Source organism: Podarcis raffonei, chromosome 8 (genome assembly GCF_027172205.1).
Source record: "Podarcis raffonei isolate rPodRaf1 chromosome 8, rPodRaf1.pri, whole genome shotgun sequence".
Lineage (NCBI taxonomy): Eukaryota > Metazoa > Chordata > Lepidosauria > Squamata > Lacertidae > Podarcis > Podarcis raffonei.
In genome coordinates, this window is record NC_070609.1 from 85,294,702 (window position 1) to 85,310,904 (window position 16,203).

The 16,203-nt window shown below is 45.3% G+C and overlaps 2 protein-coding genes and 1 pseudogene across 2 annotated transcripts; 2 read left to right on the forward strand and 1 right to left on the reverse strand.

The window, feature by feature from the left end:
- The first annotated feature begins 20 nt into the window (after positions 1-20).
- LOC128419987 (cytochrome b-like) lies at positions 21-1,297 on the forward strand (annotated as a pseudogene).
- Positions 1,298-7,907: 6,610 nt separating this feature from the next.
- LOC128420355 (transmembrane protein 116-like) lies at positions 7,908-12,335 on the forward strand. Its single transcript, XM_053401955.1, has 4 exons — positions 7,908-8,009; positions 8,733-8,877; positions 9,321-9,394; positions 12,122-12,335. Exons 1-4 carry the CDS (start codon positions 7,908-7,910, stop codon positions 12,329-12,331), a joined length of 531 nt encoding a protein of 176 aa, XP_053257930.1. The 3' UTR covers positions 12,332-12,335.
- A 1,181-nt stretch (positions 12,336-13,516) lies between these two features.
- LOC128419989 (disintegrin and metalloproteinase domain-containing protein 21-like) lies at positions 13,517-15,864 on the reverse strand. Its single transcript, XM_053401319.1, has one exon. It carries the CDS (start codon positions 15,862-15,864, stop codon positions 13,609-13,611), a length of 2,256 nt encoding a protein of 751 aa, XP_053257294.1. The 3' UTR covers positions 13,517-13,608.
- Positions 15,865-16,203: the final 339 nt, after the last annotated feature.

Sequence of the window (16,203 nt, forward strand, 5' to 3'; positions counted from 1 at the left end):
TATTAAAAACAACACCAACACAACATACCCACCAAAATACCCCCCAACCTTCCCTCATATTTCCGGAAATGGATCCGACGCCAAAGCCACAGAGTAAGCAAAAACAACCAACATTCCACCCAAATAAATTAACAACAATACAAGAGACACAAAAGAACTCCCTAATAAAATTAAAATTCCACAACCCACACTAGCACCAACTACCAAATTTCCCGCCCCAAAATAAGGAGATGGGTTAGAAGCAACCCCAATTAAACTAATCACCAAACAAACTATAAAAAACCCAATCAAATATATCATTATTTTAATTTGGCCTTTCACCAAAACCTGCGACTTGAAAAACCACCGTTGTATTCAACTATTAAAAACCTCTAATGACACTAAACTTACGAAAACACCACCCCATTATCAAGATTATTAACTCCTCCTTTATTGACCTCCCAACCCCATCAAACATCTCTGCTTGATGAAATTTTGGATCACTATTAGGCCTCTGTCTTATTATTCAAACTATTACAGGCCTTTTTCTAGCCATACACTACACCCCAGACATCTCTTCCGCATTCTCATCTGTTGCCCACATTCACCGAGATGTCCAATATGGATGACTCATCCGCAACTTACATGCCAACGGCGCTTCCATATTCTTTATCTGTATTTATCTCCATATTGGACGTGGCTTATACTATGGTTCCTACATATACACTGAAACCTGAAACATTGGAGTCCTCCTCCTACTTCTCGTTATAGCTACAGCCTTCATAGGATATGTGCTACCTTGAGGCCAAATATCATTCTGAGGGGCCACCGTCATTACCAACCTTCTCTCCGCAGTCCCCTATATTGGCACCTCCCTAGTCGAATGAATTTGAGGCGGATTTGCAGTAGACAATGCGACCCTAACTCGATTTTTTACCTTTCACTTCCTATTGCCTTTCCTTATTATAGGCACTTCCATAGTCCACCTGCTCTTTCTTCATGAAACAGGATCAAACAACCCAACTGGCTTAAACTCCAACACAGACAAAATCCCATTCCACCCATATTACTCCTACAAAGATTTATTAGGTGCCATGCTAGTCCTTACCCTTCTCCTATCTCTTGCTCTTTTCACACCAAACCTTCTAGGCGACCCAGAAAACTTCTCCCCCGCAAACCCACTAGTTACCCCACCACATATTAAACCAGAGTGATATTTTCTCTTTGCCTACGCAATTCTCCGCTCAATTCCCAACAAACTGGGTGGCGTCCTAGCCTTACTCTTCTCAATCCTTATCCTTTTAATTATACCAATAAAGTCTTAGGTGTGGGTTCAAATCCCATCTTTCTATAGGAGGTGAGGGGTTAGTAAGTCCCTGTGGTTTACTCTATCAAAGTAACCCCTAGATCTCGGGCACACGTCCTAGTGAATTAAGTTAATGGTGGAAGGCCAGCTAGTGAGATTGGAAGAGAAATATATCATAAATAAAGTGCTAAAGTAGCTGGGAGGAATTGTTTTCATAGAAGGTGCATTAGTTGGTCATAGCGGAATCGTGGGTAGGAGGCTCGAGTTCATAAGAATCCAATAGTTAGTAGGGTGGTTTTTGTTATTAAGTTGATTGTAAAAAGTTCTGTTTGTAGAGTAATGGTTGGGCTAAAGAATAAAATGCATGATAGTGTATTTATTATTAAAATGCTTATGTATTCAGCTAGAAAAAAGAGTGCGAAAGGTCCTGCTGCGTATTCTACATTGAAACCTGAGACGAGTTCGGATTCTCCTTCTGTTAAGTCAAATGGTGCTCGGTTTGTTTCTGCTAGGGTTGATACATATCATATTATGGCTAGAGGTCATGTGGGTAGAATTAGTCATATGTGTTCTTGTGTAACAATAAGAGTAGACATTGTGAAGGCACCGGTTAGTATAATGATAGAAAGTAAAATAATGCCCAGGGTGACTTCGTAGGAAATTGTTTGTGCAATAGCTCGAAGGGCCCCTATTAGGGCGTATTTTGAGTTAGATGCCCATCCGGATCATAAAATTGTATAAACTATTATGCTTGAGAGGGCAAGAAGAAATAGGAGGCCTAGGTTTAGGTCTGCTAGTGGATAGGGTATAGGTATTGGGGTTCATATTATTAGGGCTAGTAAGAGGGCTAGGGTTGGGGCTAAAATAAAAAGTATTGGGGATGCGTGTGTTGGGCGAATTGGTTCTTTAATAAACAGTTTAATTCCATCAGCAACTGGTTGTAGAATTCCAAAAGGTCCTACCATGTTTGGGCCTTTTCGGAGTTGTATATAGCCTAGGATTTTTCGTTCAAGCAGTGTTAGGAATGCTACGGCAATAAGGATGGGAATAATATACGAGATTGGATTAATAATGTGTGTTATAAGATTCTGCATTATTAAGAAGGGAATTTGCTTCCCTGTAGAAAGATTTTAGGTCTTTTGCATTGCTTGACTCTGCCACCTTAATAAACCTTATTTTGGTGAGGTTGGGTGGGCATAGTTAACTACTTTAGTAAGAATCAGTAGTTTTAATTGGGACGCTTGTTTAGCGTGGGTCCCACTATTTTGGTCCTTTCGTACTAAAAATAGTGCTTCATAGATAGAAACCGACCTGGATTTCTCCGGTCTGAACTCAGATCACGTAGGACTTTTATCGTTGAACAAACGAACCTTTTATAGCGGCTGCACTATAGGGGTGTCCTGATCCAACATCGAGGTCGTAAACCCTCTTGTCGATAAGGACTCTAGAAGAGGATGGCGCTGTTATCCCTGGGGTAACTTGGTTCATTGGTCAGACAGTAAAAATATTGCTGGGTCTAAAAATTATTTTTGGTGTGTTATTCTTAATAAATAAGTTGATTTTTTGGAGGGTTTTTTTTGCTCCAAAGTCGCCCCAACTAAAAATCCAAGAGGCATGTTTGATGCTTTTGGTTTTGAAGCTCCACAGGGTCTTCTCGTCTTATGGGTTCATCCCAGCTTTTGTACTGGAGAATCAATTTCATTGGCCAGCCCGTAAGAGACAGTTTCGTCCTCATTTAGCCGTTCATTCTAGTCCCTATTTAGGGGACAAGTGATTATGCTACCTTTGCACGGTTAGGATACCGCGGCCGTTTAAAGAGTCACTGGGCAGGCGAGACCTTTAATACTTGTAGGGCTAAAGGCTATGTTTTTGGTAAACAGTTGGGACAAATTTTTGCCGAGTTCCTTTTACGGCTTTTTGCCTTTCTTTTGTGCATTCCTGTGTTGGGTTAACAAGTTTTAGATAACGTTTTCTAGGGTAAATATGTGGTTGTGTAGTGTTGTTAATTGTCAGTAGTTTTTCTATTCTGATTTAAGGGTATGCAAAGAGAAATTAGTGTTTCTTATTACTAATTTTAGCATTGGTATTTCTATATTGGTATAGAATAGCTCGGGGTATGTCAGGAGGTTGGTTTAGGTTGTGGGATTAATTTTGGTTAATGCTATAACGCGATTTGTGGTGGCTGCTTTGAAGCCTACTCATAGTTAAAAAGTTAGGTCTCTCTCAGTTCGGGCTGTATTCCGGTTCAATGGGGCTGTACCCCCATTGATTTTCTTTAGGAAAAAAATAATGAATTTAGAGGTGTTGGTTCAATGTGTGCCTAAAGTTGAACTTAAATTCTCTTGTTGAGCAGCCAGCTATCACCAAGCTCGATTGGCTTTTTGCCCCTATTTTTAGGTCTTCCCACCCTTTTGCTACAGGGACGGGTGTGCTCAAGATTAATAGCTGCCTAAGAATAGCTCGTTTGGTTTCGGGGAGGCAGGCTAAAGGTTCGCTTTGTCTGAAGGGGTTTTGCTAAACCATGATGCAGGAGGTACAGGGGTTGGTCTTTGCTGTTTTATGCTTAAGATTTTTCATTGTTCTTTCACTGTTCCCTTGTGGTACTTGTAAGGCCAATGGTGGGGTTTAATCTCATTTACTGGCCGAAAGAAATGTTTTGGTTTAATGGGTTTTTGGGGTTTTGTGGGTTTATTTGGCTGAAGTTGTTGGGCTCAAAAAGGTCGTGGTTTAGGATGCGGCATCTCCCAGTTGTAAGCTGGGTGCTTTATATAAGCTACTCTTTGTTAATCCAAGCACACCTTCCGGTACGCTTACCATGTTACGACTTGCCTCCTCTAGTTTAAGTAATCTTTGTTTATGAAAGTTGCTTTAGTTTTTTGTTGAGGAGGGTGACGGGCGGTGTGTACGCGTCCCAGAGCGTTGTTAAAACAGACACTCTTATCTGTTTTACTACTAAATTCACCTTCATGCAGTGTTTCATAGTGCAATTCGTATTTTTTATCATAAAAAATGTAGCCAATCTCTTCCTCAACATCTGCTACACCTTGACCTGACGTATTAGCGTTAAGGCTGTTGTGTCTACTATTGGACCTTCATAGGATAAACTGTCGACGGCGGTATATAGGCTGATGATTTGCTAGTTGAGGTTGGGTGGAACGAGGGGTATCGATTATAGGACAGGCTCCTCTAGGTCGATATGGGACACCGTCAAGTCCTTTGAGTTTCAAGTTTTTCACTTGTAGTTCTCTGGCGGAAAGTATTGTATAAATAACTATCAATGTTCAGGGCTTAGCATAGTAGGGTATCTAATCCTAGTTTGTTTCTAAGCTTTCGTGTGGTCGCAAACTGGGGGCGTGGAGCCGAACCAAGCCGCTTCAGAGGGTCTGCCGGACTTCCCACAGACTCAGACCACTGCCGTGCCTGACATTTCGCCAACTCCACTTGTGGAGGTTCCACCCACAGCAGCGGTTCCAGGGGACTTGGTTTCAACGCCACCTAGGGTCACGCCACAGCCTCAGCAAGAATCGGGCAGCCCAACGGACCTGGGTACTGCTCCCCGGCAGTCTGGCAGAGTTTCCAAGCGCCCAACTTATTTAAAGGACTATGTTGTTGGACATGTAATACTGTTGGTCTAATGGAAGTATGTGAAATGTAACCGATATGCTTTTGTGCCTAATTGAACCAACGTGTAGTGCTGTATATAAGGAAACCATTACGATGGTAACTAACGCCTTATCTCGGTGGGGAGGGGTGTTATGTGCTGAAGTTCTCACCCTGGGCCAGCAGGGGGATACTGTGGATAAGTGTTCAAATAAGGGATCGAAAGTGATGTTCAGTGATTGGATAGTTTTAGAAAGTTGTAGCAATTATGTGTACTGGAGCTCTATATAAGCAGGCTGACTGAGCCCTTCAGCTCAGTTCCTGTTCTGACCTCTGAAAAAAGAAGAGCTGTTTGAAGAATCGCTGTGTCATCTGATATGTTCACCCACAAACTTAACAGGGACAACATTTGCCTGCCTCCAGTCTGTAGGGACTTCACCTGCTCTCCAGGAATTCTCAAAAATTATAGACAGAGGCTCTGAGATTACATTCTCAAACCCCTTTAGTACCCTTGGGTACAGCTCATTAGACCCTGGAGCTTTTAATTTGTTTAACGTAGCTAGGTGTTCCTTTCCCACCACTTCTCCTATATTGGGCTGCAGTTCCCGCCTTTCATTGTTTTCTCCCCTCAGTGGACATACCACTTGCTTGTTCTTCCTGCTGCTTTGAACATAGCCAAATAAACCTTTATTGCGTGGCAAGTCCCCCTCCCCCCTTGAGAAATAAATACACAGGACACGGTATTTAAGGTTAATGGGCGAAAACAGCCACAACTTTATTGATTGCAGGAATTGAGCGGTATTGGCTTAGGCCTATTGGCTATGATAACGGAAAAATCCGAGGGCTCCCTTGGACAAAAAGTAAAGACACCAACCAGGATAACTTGGAGCAAAACAGCAGCCTGTAGGCTTGGCCTTTATTGAACTGTTGCAACAGGGTGTTCCCCTCACTTGCAAGAGAGAGGAAAGACCCCGAAAAATAGTGTGCAAGGTCTTATAAAAACTTTTTGAAATTCCCCTCCTCTAGGTCAAGCCCACCCCCAGAAACATCATGCATACATTACAGAAAGGAGGGGATGAGGGAGGAGTTGGTGGTAACCTGAGTGTCTTGTCACCTGGCTAGTTCCTCCTTTCCCCCCTCCCCATGAGTCACTTCCAGGAGACAAAGGGGAGTTTGCAGTTTCCTGCCCCCAGAGGGAAGATCTGATCATTGTCCTTTGTTTCAGTCCATGCTGAATCCACTCCCATATGCAACTTCTTTGTGATCTTGATTGTCTTCTGTCTGGGATCATCAGGGTTGGCATAGCAACTGGGCAGGGCTCCTGTGGATGTGCTGAGACGGTGAAGGGATTATGGCTGACCAGGACCAAGCCCCCCCCTTTGATAGTTCTTGTCATATGGAGTAAAATAAAATGGAACAGTGCAAATCCGATGTATGCTTGATTTTCTATGAATTTATAACAGAAATGTGGTGTATGTAGTGTGTGAGTGTGTGTGTGTGTGAAGTTTGTACAAACAGAATGATTGGGGTGGGGGGGGGGGTTCCTGCTACAGCTATCAGCTGGAGAGGTGAAGAGAGGGCGGTCCTCGGGGCATAAATAGCCCAGGCCACACACACACACCCCCGACCAGCCCATTGGCTAGGCAGGGAGATGACACGCGTGAGGATTCCTTCATTCTTGCGGGAGCTGTGAGCCAGCCCCCGTGTGCATGGGGAGGACGTGGGCCCGCAACCCCACCTCCTCTTCAGTTCGGAAGTGGCTTTATTATCTTTCACCTCTCTTGCAAGCCTGAGATCATTCTGAGCTTTAGCCCGCCTGACCTTTCCTCCTGTCACAGTTGGCTACTCATGTATACTCTTCCTTCACAATTCCCCTTTAAACCCACAGTGTGAATTTGGCCTAGGTTAGCCCTCTTGGCCAGGATTCCAGCAATAAGTGGGTCCGGATCCACATCGAGAATAGCAAACAGCTGCTCTCTACCGTGTTCCGTGCTCTTCCAATGCCCACCTGCCTCAGCAGATGGAATGTCCATATTCAAATAGCATGAGAAACTGTTAGCCTGGTCATGGAATTTCCCACCACAGGAGAGGACATTTGAACCGGCATGGTGGTTCCTCCTCCCTCTTGTTGTGTCCTGGGCTTGTTGTGGACGAGAAGCTGTTTCAGTTTGAAGGTGCCAATGAAACCAGGATGGCATACGAAATTAACCAGCCCTAAGTTATCATAGTTGGGTCAAGTTTTCACTTATGGCCCAATGTTTATTACTGCTGGTAAGCCCGTGGGGGTGTGGCGAGGCTAGGTGTTATGGGCTTATTATAGTGCCTGATACCTGCTCCATTTTGTCTTTTAAGGGGTTTTGGGCATTTTCACTGGATTGTTGAGGCTTGCATGTATAATCTTGATAAAAAATAACGGTAAGCCCAGGACCAAAGCTATTGTTCGTGGAGGTTTTTCTGTTCCTCATCTCGGCATCTTTGGTAGGGGGGTAGGGGGGTTTGCCATAAAAAAAATGTATTTTAGTTAAATTTTAATTTATATGGTTAGATTTAGTATTGTAATTAATTTAGTTATTGTAGAAAAATAATTTTTCTTGTTTAATCAAATTTTTTTCTCGCCAAACCCCTAAAACGAGATTCAACTAAACTGATTAATTATCAGCTAATCTTAGTCAACACTACACTTTATAAAATATAAATGCAACTACAATTTTTTGTTTAAACCCTTGTTAAAATTTGATTCATTTATCAAACTTTTCTCCTGAAAACTTCTAGCATATCTTAAAATTTAACAAGATGCTTTTATAAAATATGTCACCTTTGTCAGGACTGAACAACAAAGCCTTTTTTAATAATTTGTTATGTTTGTCTGGACCAAACTACAATTTTTTAAAAAATTTTTTGATTCATATATATATATATATATAAATTTTTTTAATACTATTAACAACCTCTGTCATATATCCCAGGACAAAAACATGTTATTGTAGCTTATTTTTAAAAGCGCGGCACTGAAGATGCCGAGATGAGGAACAGAAAAACCTCCACGAACAATAGCTTTGGTCCTGGGCTTACCGTTATTTTTTATCAAGATTATACATGCAAGCCTCAACATTATTGTTTTAGGGTAATTTAAATGTCACAATGCCAGTAATATCGTTTTGAATTTTGTTAGGTTGCTTCTCTCTAGCATTTTTTTTGTTTTATCCTGCTATGGCTGTATGCTAATGCAATAAAGGTTTGATTGATTGATTGATTGATTGATTGACTTCAAACCAGTTTTGGATGCTGTATCAATATATCGCCCAGCCCTAAATGTAACTCACATGCCAGATGCGATTTTGCTGTATTTTTAGTGCTACCTGTTTCATCTACTTCATTGCTATTATAAGAGAAGGTTGTGCTGAATTTTATTTTATTTACACATTGAGTGTATTGCTCATGTTAGTGAGATTTCTAGCAACACCTTCCTCTGAGGAAGTCAGGGTGTATTTAATCCTGGGCTTCATTGCTGCCTGGGGCTTAGAGCCCAAGCCCTCCTCATTAAACGCGATCAGGAGGAACTACAGTGGAACCTCGGGTTGCGGACGTAATTCGTGATGGAGGCACGTCCGCAACCCGCATCATTCACATCCTGAAGCACCACGTCTGCACAGGCGCAATTTGGCGCTTCTGTGCATGCGCAATTCAGCGTTTCTGCACATGTGCGAGCGGCGAAACCCAGAAGTAACCTGTTCCGGTACTTCTGGGTTTCCCGCAGTCCGTAACCCGAAAACATGTAACCTGAAGCATCCGTAACATGAGCTATGACTGTAGTAGATTCTGATAACTGGTTTTGGTTTTTCTGCAGGTTTTGCTTCTCCAAGCCAGAGGGCTGTACAAGAGGTTTCTGAATTCAACCGGCTACGTGGGCGATCAGGAGTGGGCGATCATTAAGATGGTAGAGCAAAGAGTGTTTTTGTACCCCATGATATTTTTTTGCTGCTGGGGTCCAGGTAAGGAAAGCTGGGGAATGCCCTGCCTTTGACAGTCTGCCTTGTTACGTGTCTAGAAAGTCCATGAGAGTTACCCCCGGATAAGTAGATATAGATATATCTGTGGCTTGCCCTCTCAGATAAGTTAATTTAAAGGAAATAAATAAAACAATGTTCCTTCTTACCTTTTCTCCCGATAACCCACAAAAAAAGCATTCTGGAAAATTAGGGGCAGGTGATGATGGGAATTGTAGTCTGAAAACATCTGGAGTGCTGAGGTTGAGGAAGCCTGCTTTAAAGTTTTGAAGTTTTGGGATTTCTTTGAGAGGATGCAGGTTTAATAAGTAAAACAAATAATTGGCTGGGGAAATAAAAACACCTAGCTGTGCCTTACTGAAGTCACTTTGGGGCTACAGCGATGTGATATTATTGGTGACTGAGTCCTCCCCTTTTGATTTTTCCAGCCTTTATCCTTGGAATCTTCAGACTGACATCTTTGGAGCACACCAGGCCGTACATGGGATTTTGTGTTTTAGAGGTAAGCATTGTGTTAATCTTTGAAGCCCTGAACAACTTAGGTCCCGGCTAACTCAGAGATCGCCTGAACCCTTGATCACCTGCAGGAGAGTCTTTGCTTGTGCCCCGAGTTTATGACGCAAATTTGACAACAACAAGAAGCAGAGACTTTAGTGTTGTTGGCCCAGTCCTGTGGAACTCTGCGCCACTAGAGATTTAGCAGGCGCCTTTTTATGCCAGGTTTTCAATGCCCGCTGAAATTTTTTTCTTTTCCATCAGGCTTATGCAGGCAATTAAGAATGCATTCCCCGCCCCCACAACAGTTATCCGATTTCTGATTTTAACATTTTTATATGGTTTTCATTGCATGGTTTTATGTGCAGTTGTTGTTTATTTTTAAATTGAATATGGTTCTGAGAAATACAAATTCAAATGCGAGCAGCCCTGTTACCTTGCTGAAAACAAGCAGGTCTGGGCCTTGTCAATGCCTGAGCAAGTGATTGTGGGAATGTTCAGGGTGGCAGGAGAGGATATATTGTTTATTAATATCCTTCCTAACTTGCGCTAGCAATTTCCTTTCCTTAGCAGAGTTTACATTCCTCTTCTCATGCACAGCAAATAACTGGTTGCAGGCTCGTGTGAGCCTCTCACTATTATACAATTCAACCTGTCTCAGATTGAATTGTACGTTCCTTGAATCCTTCTTAAAAAGAATAAAGATGCCACAATCTTATTCAAAGATGATAAAAACAAGTTTACTCACATCAGTTCACAGTTGGGTCCCTGAAGGCAAACTTAGTTACCAATATGTACATGTGGATCTACCCCATATGGGGGAATAATTCCAGTGCTGCTGCTAGCTGAGAGCTAGCAGAGCAGTCCTAGCTAGAAGCTGGTCAAACGATGAAGGAAGTCAAAGAGAAAGAGGGGAGCTGTGTGACTTGTCCTTTTGTTACCTGGACAGGTAAGGTCACGCCCACCTTCTATCACATGCAAAAGGAAGGATGCTCCAGCCAGGAGGAACAGGAAGTTTTGACTGGCTGGACCAAACATTCCCTCGCATGTCTTCTCTAGCGTTACAAGGAATGTTGTACTTGACTGCCTCTCATGGATTACATCCCACAGTGATTGCGTGGGAGCCACATTTGGATCCCTCTGGGCTCCATGACGGAAGCTGTCAATGCAAGGAAAATAAATAAAAATAAAACAAACAATGTGAGCCTCAGGTCAACCCCTGACGGCACCACTGATATGACCAGCGCTGTGGACAATGGGACCTATGGGCTAGCCCTGCACGGTGGGCCCCTTGCCCCGACTGCAGCTGGGGTAATAAAGCCACATTAAAATGAATCCTAAAAACTAATAGCAAACTCATTCTCCACCTGCCAATTGCACCGTCCACCTTCCAAGAGAGAGGAAAGCATCACTCAAAGTTTGCAGAAGTTCAGAAAATATGTTGGAGTAAAGGTAAAGGGACCTCTGACCATTAGGTCCAGCCATGACCGACTCTGGGGTTGCGGCACTCATCTCGCTTTATGGGCCAAAGGAGCCGGCGTACAGCTTCCGGGTCATGTGGCCAGCATGACTAAGCTGCTTCTGGCAAACCAGAGCAGCGCACGGAAACGCCATTTACCTTTCCACGGAGCGGTACCTATTTATCTGCTTACACTTTGAAGTGCTTTTGAACTGCTAGGTTGGCAGGAGCAGGGACCGAGCAATGGGAGCTCACCCCGTTGCGGGGATTCGAACAGCCAACCTTCTGATCGGCAAGTCCCAGGCTCTGTGGCTTAACCCACAGCGCCACCTGTGTCCCGTTATGTTGGGGTAGGGGAATGCTAAAACAGCCCAGGGAAGACAGGAACAGGTTTTCCTGTCATCTCCAGCTGGGTGAGAGTGCCTTTTTCAAAAATGATTTTTTATGAAGACAACTCTGCATACAGCTTGTTCGCTTCAGCCCTGTGTGAGCTGGCTACAACTTATTGCCTAGGCTTGTAGGGTCCTGCCCGCCTCTGCTCCCCCCTCTTTTCATCTTCAGGGCTCAGTGGCGGGAGGGAGGGCAGAGATAATCACCAGCACCCCCTCCGCCCCCCAGGTCTCAAGTTTGGGCCCTGAAATCTATGGGGACGGGGGTGCTCCTAACCTGGCAAGTCTACTGAGCATGTTCAGGAGCTACACAATGCTGATCGACTTTTGCTTTTGGGCAGGTGGGTTTTTTTTTTAATAGAAAAAACAGGATGGAGAAGGAAATGGACTCTCCTGGCTTCAGCCGAGAGGAAGAGCTGCGCAGCGCCCCTTCAGCCAAGCGGGAGGAGAAATGGAAGGGGCTCCATTTATCCTGCAGCTTCGCTGTAGGGGCGCTGAGCAGAGAGGGGGAGAATATTTTTTTTCCTGTTCTCCCCCTCCTATGGTCCAGTGCGTCCTATGGCCCGGTGTGTCCTATAAAGCGAAAAATACGGTATTTCATGGAGTTGGACCAGTGGCTTTCAGGCAAGGGTCCCTCCCAGACCTACCTGGAGGTGTCAGGGATTGAACCCAAGACCTTCAGCATGCAGATCAAGGGGTTTAGTGCTGCGTTGTGTTCCTTCCCCCCCTAAAAAGTAAATTAAGGTGGTAGTCCTCATGGTCTTGAGGGGGTGGGAAAGAGCTGATTGAAATGGCACCACCGTATTCTGCTGCTTCAACTGGAATTTTGCTGCTCTCCAGTTCTGCTGCAGCCACTGACCTGCCCGTCTCCCCATCTCTCTCCTAGGCCCTGACAGCGTCATCCCAGGGCCTCCTGAACTGCGCTGTTTACTGCTGGACCCAGCATACGTTCCGCTGCATGAAGCGCAGGGCCTGCCAAGACGGCGAGACCCAGACGCCGCTCCTGCGGTCCCAGAAGAGGTTCTACGAAAGCACGCTGCCCGCTGCTGGACGCCAGGTGGAGGCCAAGTCCGCTGCGGGCTCCACGGCGCTGTGAGCAAGGGAGCTTTTGAAGTCCCTCTGGCTGAGCACCCGAAACTCTCTCCTCCCACTCCTTTGGCACCCTCCTCACTGCCACGTATTGCCAGAGGGGAAGCGGGATATCAAATCCAAACTACCCTTCTTCTTCTTCTTGTATCTCATCTTTCCTCCCAGGAGCTCAAGCTGGCTTACCTCCTACTCCTCCCCACTTTATCCTTACGACAACCCTGTGAGGTAGGTTAGGCAAAGCTACTGTGACTGGCACAAGAGCCACCCCGTGAGCTTCGTGTCTGAGTGGGGATTCGAACCCAAGTCTCTCCCAGACCTAGTCCAGCTCTCTAACTACTGCGCTATCACTGACTCATACACACACCACACCATCGTGTGTGGTGTGTGTGTACGCTTGTACACACGGAGGGGGCCCTTTGAATACATTGCGAGTTGTGCACATCTCTGCATGCTTACTTGGAAGCAAGTGCCACCCCTGCAATGGGACTCCCTCCTGGGCAAGTTTGGGCGGCCATATAAGCATGTCTCTCTTCCATCATTTGCTCAGCCTAAGCTCAGTTTTGGCCAACATGGTGTCCTCCAGCCGCTTTGAACCAAAACTGCCCTCAGCCCTGGCCATCAAATTGCAATAAGAGAATCTTGTGCTCAGGTCCTGCTTGTGGGTTTACCACATGCCTCTGTTTGGCCACTGTAAGAACATGATGTTGGACTTGATGGGCCATTGGCCTGACTCGCCAGGACTCTTCTCCTGTTATGTCTTTGCTGTTTCACCCTGGATGAAAAGGGCGAGTGAGGGAAAGCCAAGTTTGTACACATGGTTAATTGTGCAAACCCAGTTCCTAAATGCTAGTGAAATGACACTTAACGGTCCTTGAAGTTCTGAGTTAGTCACCCAACAAGGACAAACTGTTTTACTACTGCTAGGTTACACAGCACGGAATGAAACATTTGATTTCATTAAACTATTTCAGTGCATTCTTCTTAAGGCTTTTGCAACTGGGGGAAAATGCAAATTTTATTAGAGCAAAGACCGTTTTACAATTGCTCCTATTATAAGGACTATATACAGGGGAAATTTATTTCTGGGATGAGGGAGCATGTGCGCCGCCCCGACATATGGCTGAACTACAGATCCCATCAGCCACTGGCACAGCATGGTCAACAGCCAGGGATGATGGGAACTGGAGTCCACTTGCCACCAACCTCTGCTTTATTATAGATGCTTTGGAGTGCAGTCGATGTCTTAACAGGAGGTCCAAGGATGCCTTGAAATGTCCACAAGCATTACTCTTTGGAATCTGTAGAGTTCAATCCTTCCTTTACTTTGCAAACGCGACAGGAATCAACTTTGTCAACATCTAGGCTGCTGCCTTGCAGATTCCCTCCAACCCGTGAGCTGGTGAATTGCCTACACCATTCTGGTAGCTTCCACAGCCTTGGCACAATAAAAGTGATAGCGGCAAGAACCAGGACTCCTAGAGGGATCACTGTTTCAAAAGCTCGTTTCACGACTTTTGTGCTCCAGTTCTGCCTTGGATACCCACCATCGATGCTTCCCCCAGACCCCCAAAACATGCAGTTTGGAGGGGCCCAGCCACTGTTGCAGTGGCAGTTATTGAGGTTGTTACAAACACCTCTGTCATTGCACTTTTTGTTGGGATCACACACTGCCTTCTTCCTGAAAATGCACGTATGGTTCTTGCAGAGTTTCCCAGGGCCACATGGAGTGCCATCAGGCACCATTCCGAGATCCACCAAATCTGTCCCGCCATGGTAGGCCACGCTCCAGCAGCTAGCGCTAGTGCCTGACAACTCAGTGGGAGTCACGGTATAGTGTGGCATTGAAGGTATGTTTCTGACGTTGGTACACTGAACTCTCCCGCACTTTACGTCTTGAGGCTGGCATTTCACAAAAGTACTTCCTGTCCAATCCCTGCCACAGTTGCCATACGCATCCCCCACACTATTCCGAGACTGAAAGCAGGATGCTGGAGCCGCTGTGGCTCCATAGCCAAAGATCCTGGCGCACAGGTACTTGTGAGTCCAACACTGCTTGGCATAACAATGGGAATCATGTTTGCTGCACGGCGTCCCGTCTTGCATGTACACATCATTGGGGCACCACTCAGATTTCCCACTACAGTACTCAGGAAGGTCACACTCATTGATCTGAATTCGACAAAGGTCTCCACTTGGAAGGAAGTGACAGTTTTTACAACATGGCCCAGAAGAGCATTGTGCAGGTGGCTTCAAGGTGCAGTCAGGGTTGCAGCAAAGATTCTGCTTGCACCTCTGCGTGCCGCCGCAGTCGCATTCTTCTCCCTTATCCAACACTCCATTGCCACAATGCTTGATAGATGGTATCTTTTGGGGCCTGTTGTTCAGGCAGTCCAGGTTCCCTTCCAGCACAAGTTCTGCAAAAGTGTGAATGCTGCAGTTGCTGAACTTGTTCGTTTCTGCCTTGTACGAATGCATGACACAGGTTTTGTATCCTCCACAAACACAGTTGGATTCGTCGTGTTCAAGCCCCATGTGATGACCCAACTCATGGGACATGGCCCTTGAAAAGAGAATTGGATTCTTCTGCAAGTAGCTCAAAACCCCTGCAGAATAGCTTGGCCTGCAGATGGCATTACCATATGACTTCCCGAGGGTGTGCTCGAACTCCTGGTGAGTGAGCAACAGGGCTGTGTCGTGCTTCATCCACTTCGCAAGACCGTTCACTCTCCAGCTGTTGAAATTATTCAGAAGCAACCCAACCTCATTTGTAACCTCAAAAGGGTTGCCTGTGTTCCAGATCTCCAGTCCAATCAGGACAATACTTGTGTGCAGCTCCCGGAAGTGCACACCCATTAAGTTAACTATGTCCAAAATGAGGTATGCCATCCTGGTTTCATTGGCACCTTCAAACTGAAACAGCTTCTCGTCCACAACAATGTACAGCTCAATGTATTTTGGGTGCCTTGGGTCACGCCGGGTCCCTCTTTCCGCCCTCAGTTCTTCTGCCTGACGCTTTGCAACTGGAGCTCTCATTCCACACATACAAGGCTTTGGTTCGTTGATCAGGTAGAGAAGGTGCTGAAAAGTTGAAGAATCGTGGAAAGGCTCTATGCCATAATTTCTGTCTCTGATACTTAGGAATCCTGTCAAGCCAGAGCAGGTCTTCAGAACCACAAGCGAATTGGCTACGCCATCCACATGCCCTTCGTGGTAGCATTCAACAGGGATGTAGGGATGACTTTCGATCCGTCTGCCCTGGGAACTGTATGTGAAGAGTGGGAGGTTTTTGACCAGGAAGTCGTGCTTCCTGGGCTTCAACTGAATGACGTAGTCCTTTCCTGATACATTGAGGATATAGGAAAGTTCATTCTTCTTGGCTTTCCCTCCCCAAAGCACCAACTGCCTTGGGGTGATCACTTCATACGACGTATACTCAGGAGCAGGAAATGAGCTGGTGGGAAGGAGGAACCCCAGCAAAATAACAGGATTCGTCAACTGCAGAACCAGCCATTTGTGGAGGCCACCACTGCCATGTGCCATGATTTTCTCTTCTCAGAAGCGGTTGTGGTCACCTTTTTGGGTGATAAGAAGGACCAAAAGGAAGAAGGGTGGACACCAAAGAGAGGAAGATACCCCAATAATTATATTCCTCTAGTCCCAGGAATTCTCATTTAATCTTCTAAAGTGTATTTCCAGAGACTTCTAGATGACAAAGGAGATGACAAAGAGGGAGGAAGAACCACCATGCCAGTTCAACTGTCCTCTCCTGTGGTGGGAAATTCCATGACCAGGCTAACAGTTTCTCATGCTATTTGAATATGGACATTCCATCTGCTGAGGCAGGTGGGCATTGGAAGAGCACGGAACACGGTAGAGAGC

What these genes read in the sequence shown, in the direction of transcription:
- LOC128420355 (XM_053401955.1), top strand. Translation starts at nt 7,908, where the DNA reads ATGAGGAACAGAAAAACCTCCACGAACAATAGCTTTGGTCCTGGGCTT. An exon ending in CTCAACATTATTGTTTTAGG is followed by an intron (nt 8,010 to 8,732) that starts GTAATTTAAATG and finishes GTTTTTCTGCAG; the next exon opens with GTTTTGCTTCTCCAAGCCAG. An exon ending in TGGGATTTTGTGTTTTAGAG is followed by an intron (nt 9,395 to 12,121) that starts GTAAGCATTGTG and finishes TCTCTCTCCTAG; the next exon opens with GCCCTGACAGCGTCATCCCA.
- LOC128419989 (XM_053401319.1), bottom strand. Translation starts at nt 15,864, where the DNA reads ATGGCACATGGCAGTGGTGGCCTCCACAAATGGCTGGTTCTGCAGTTG.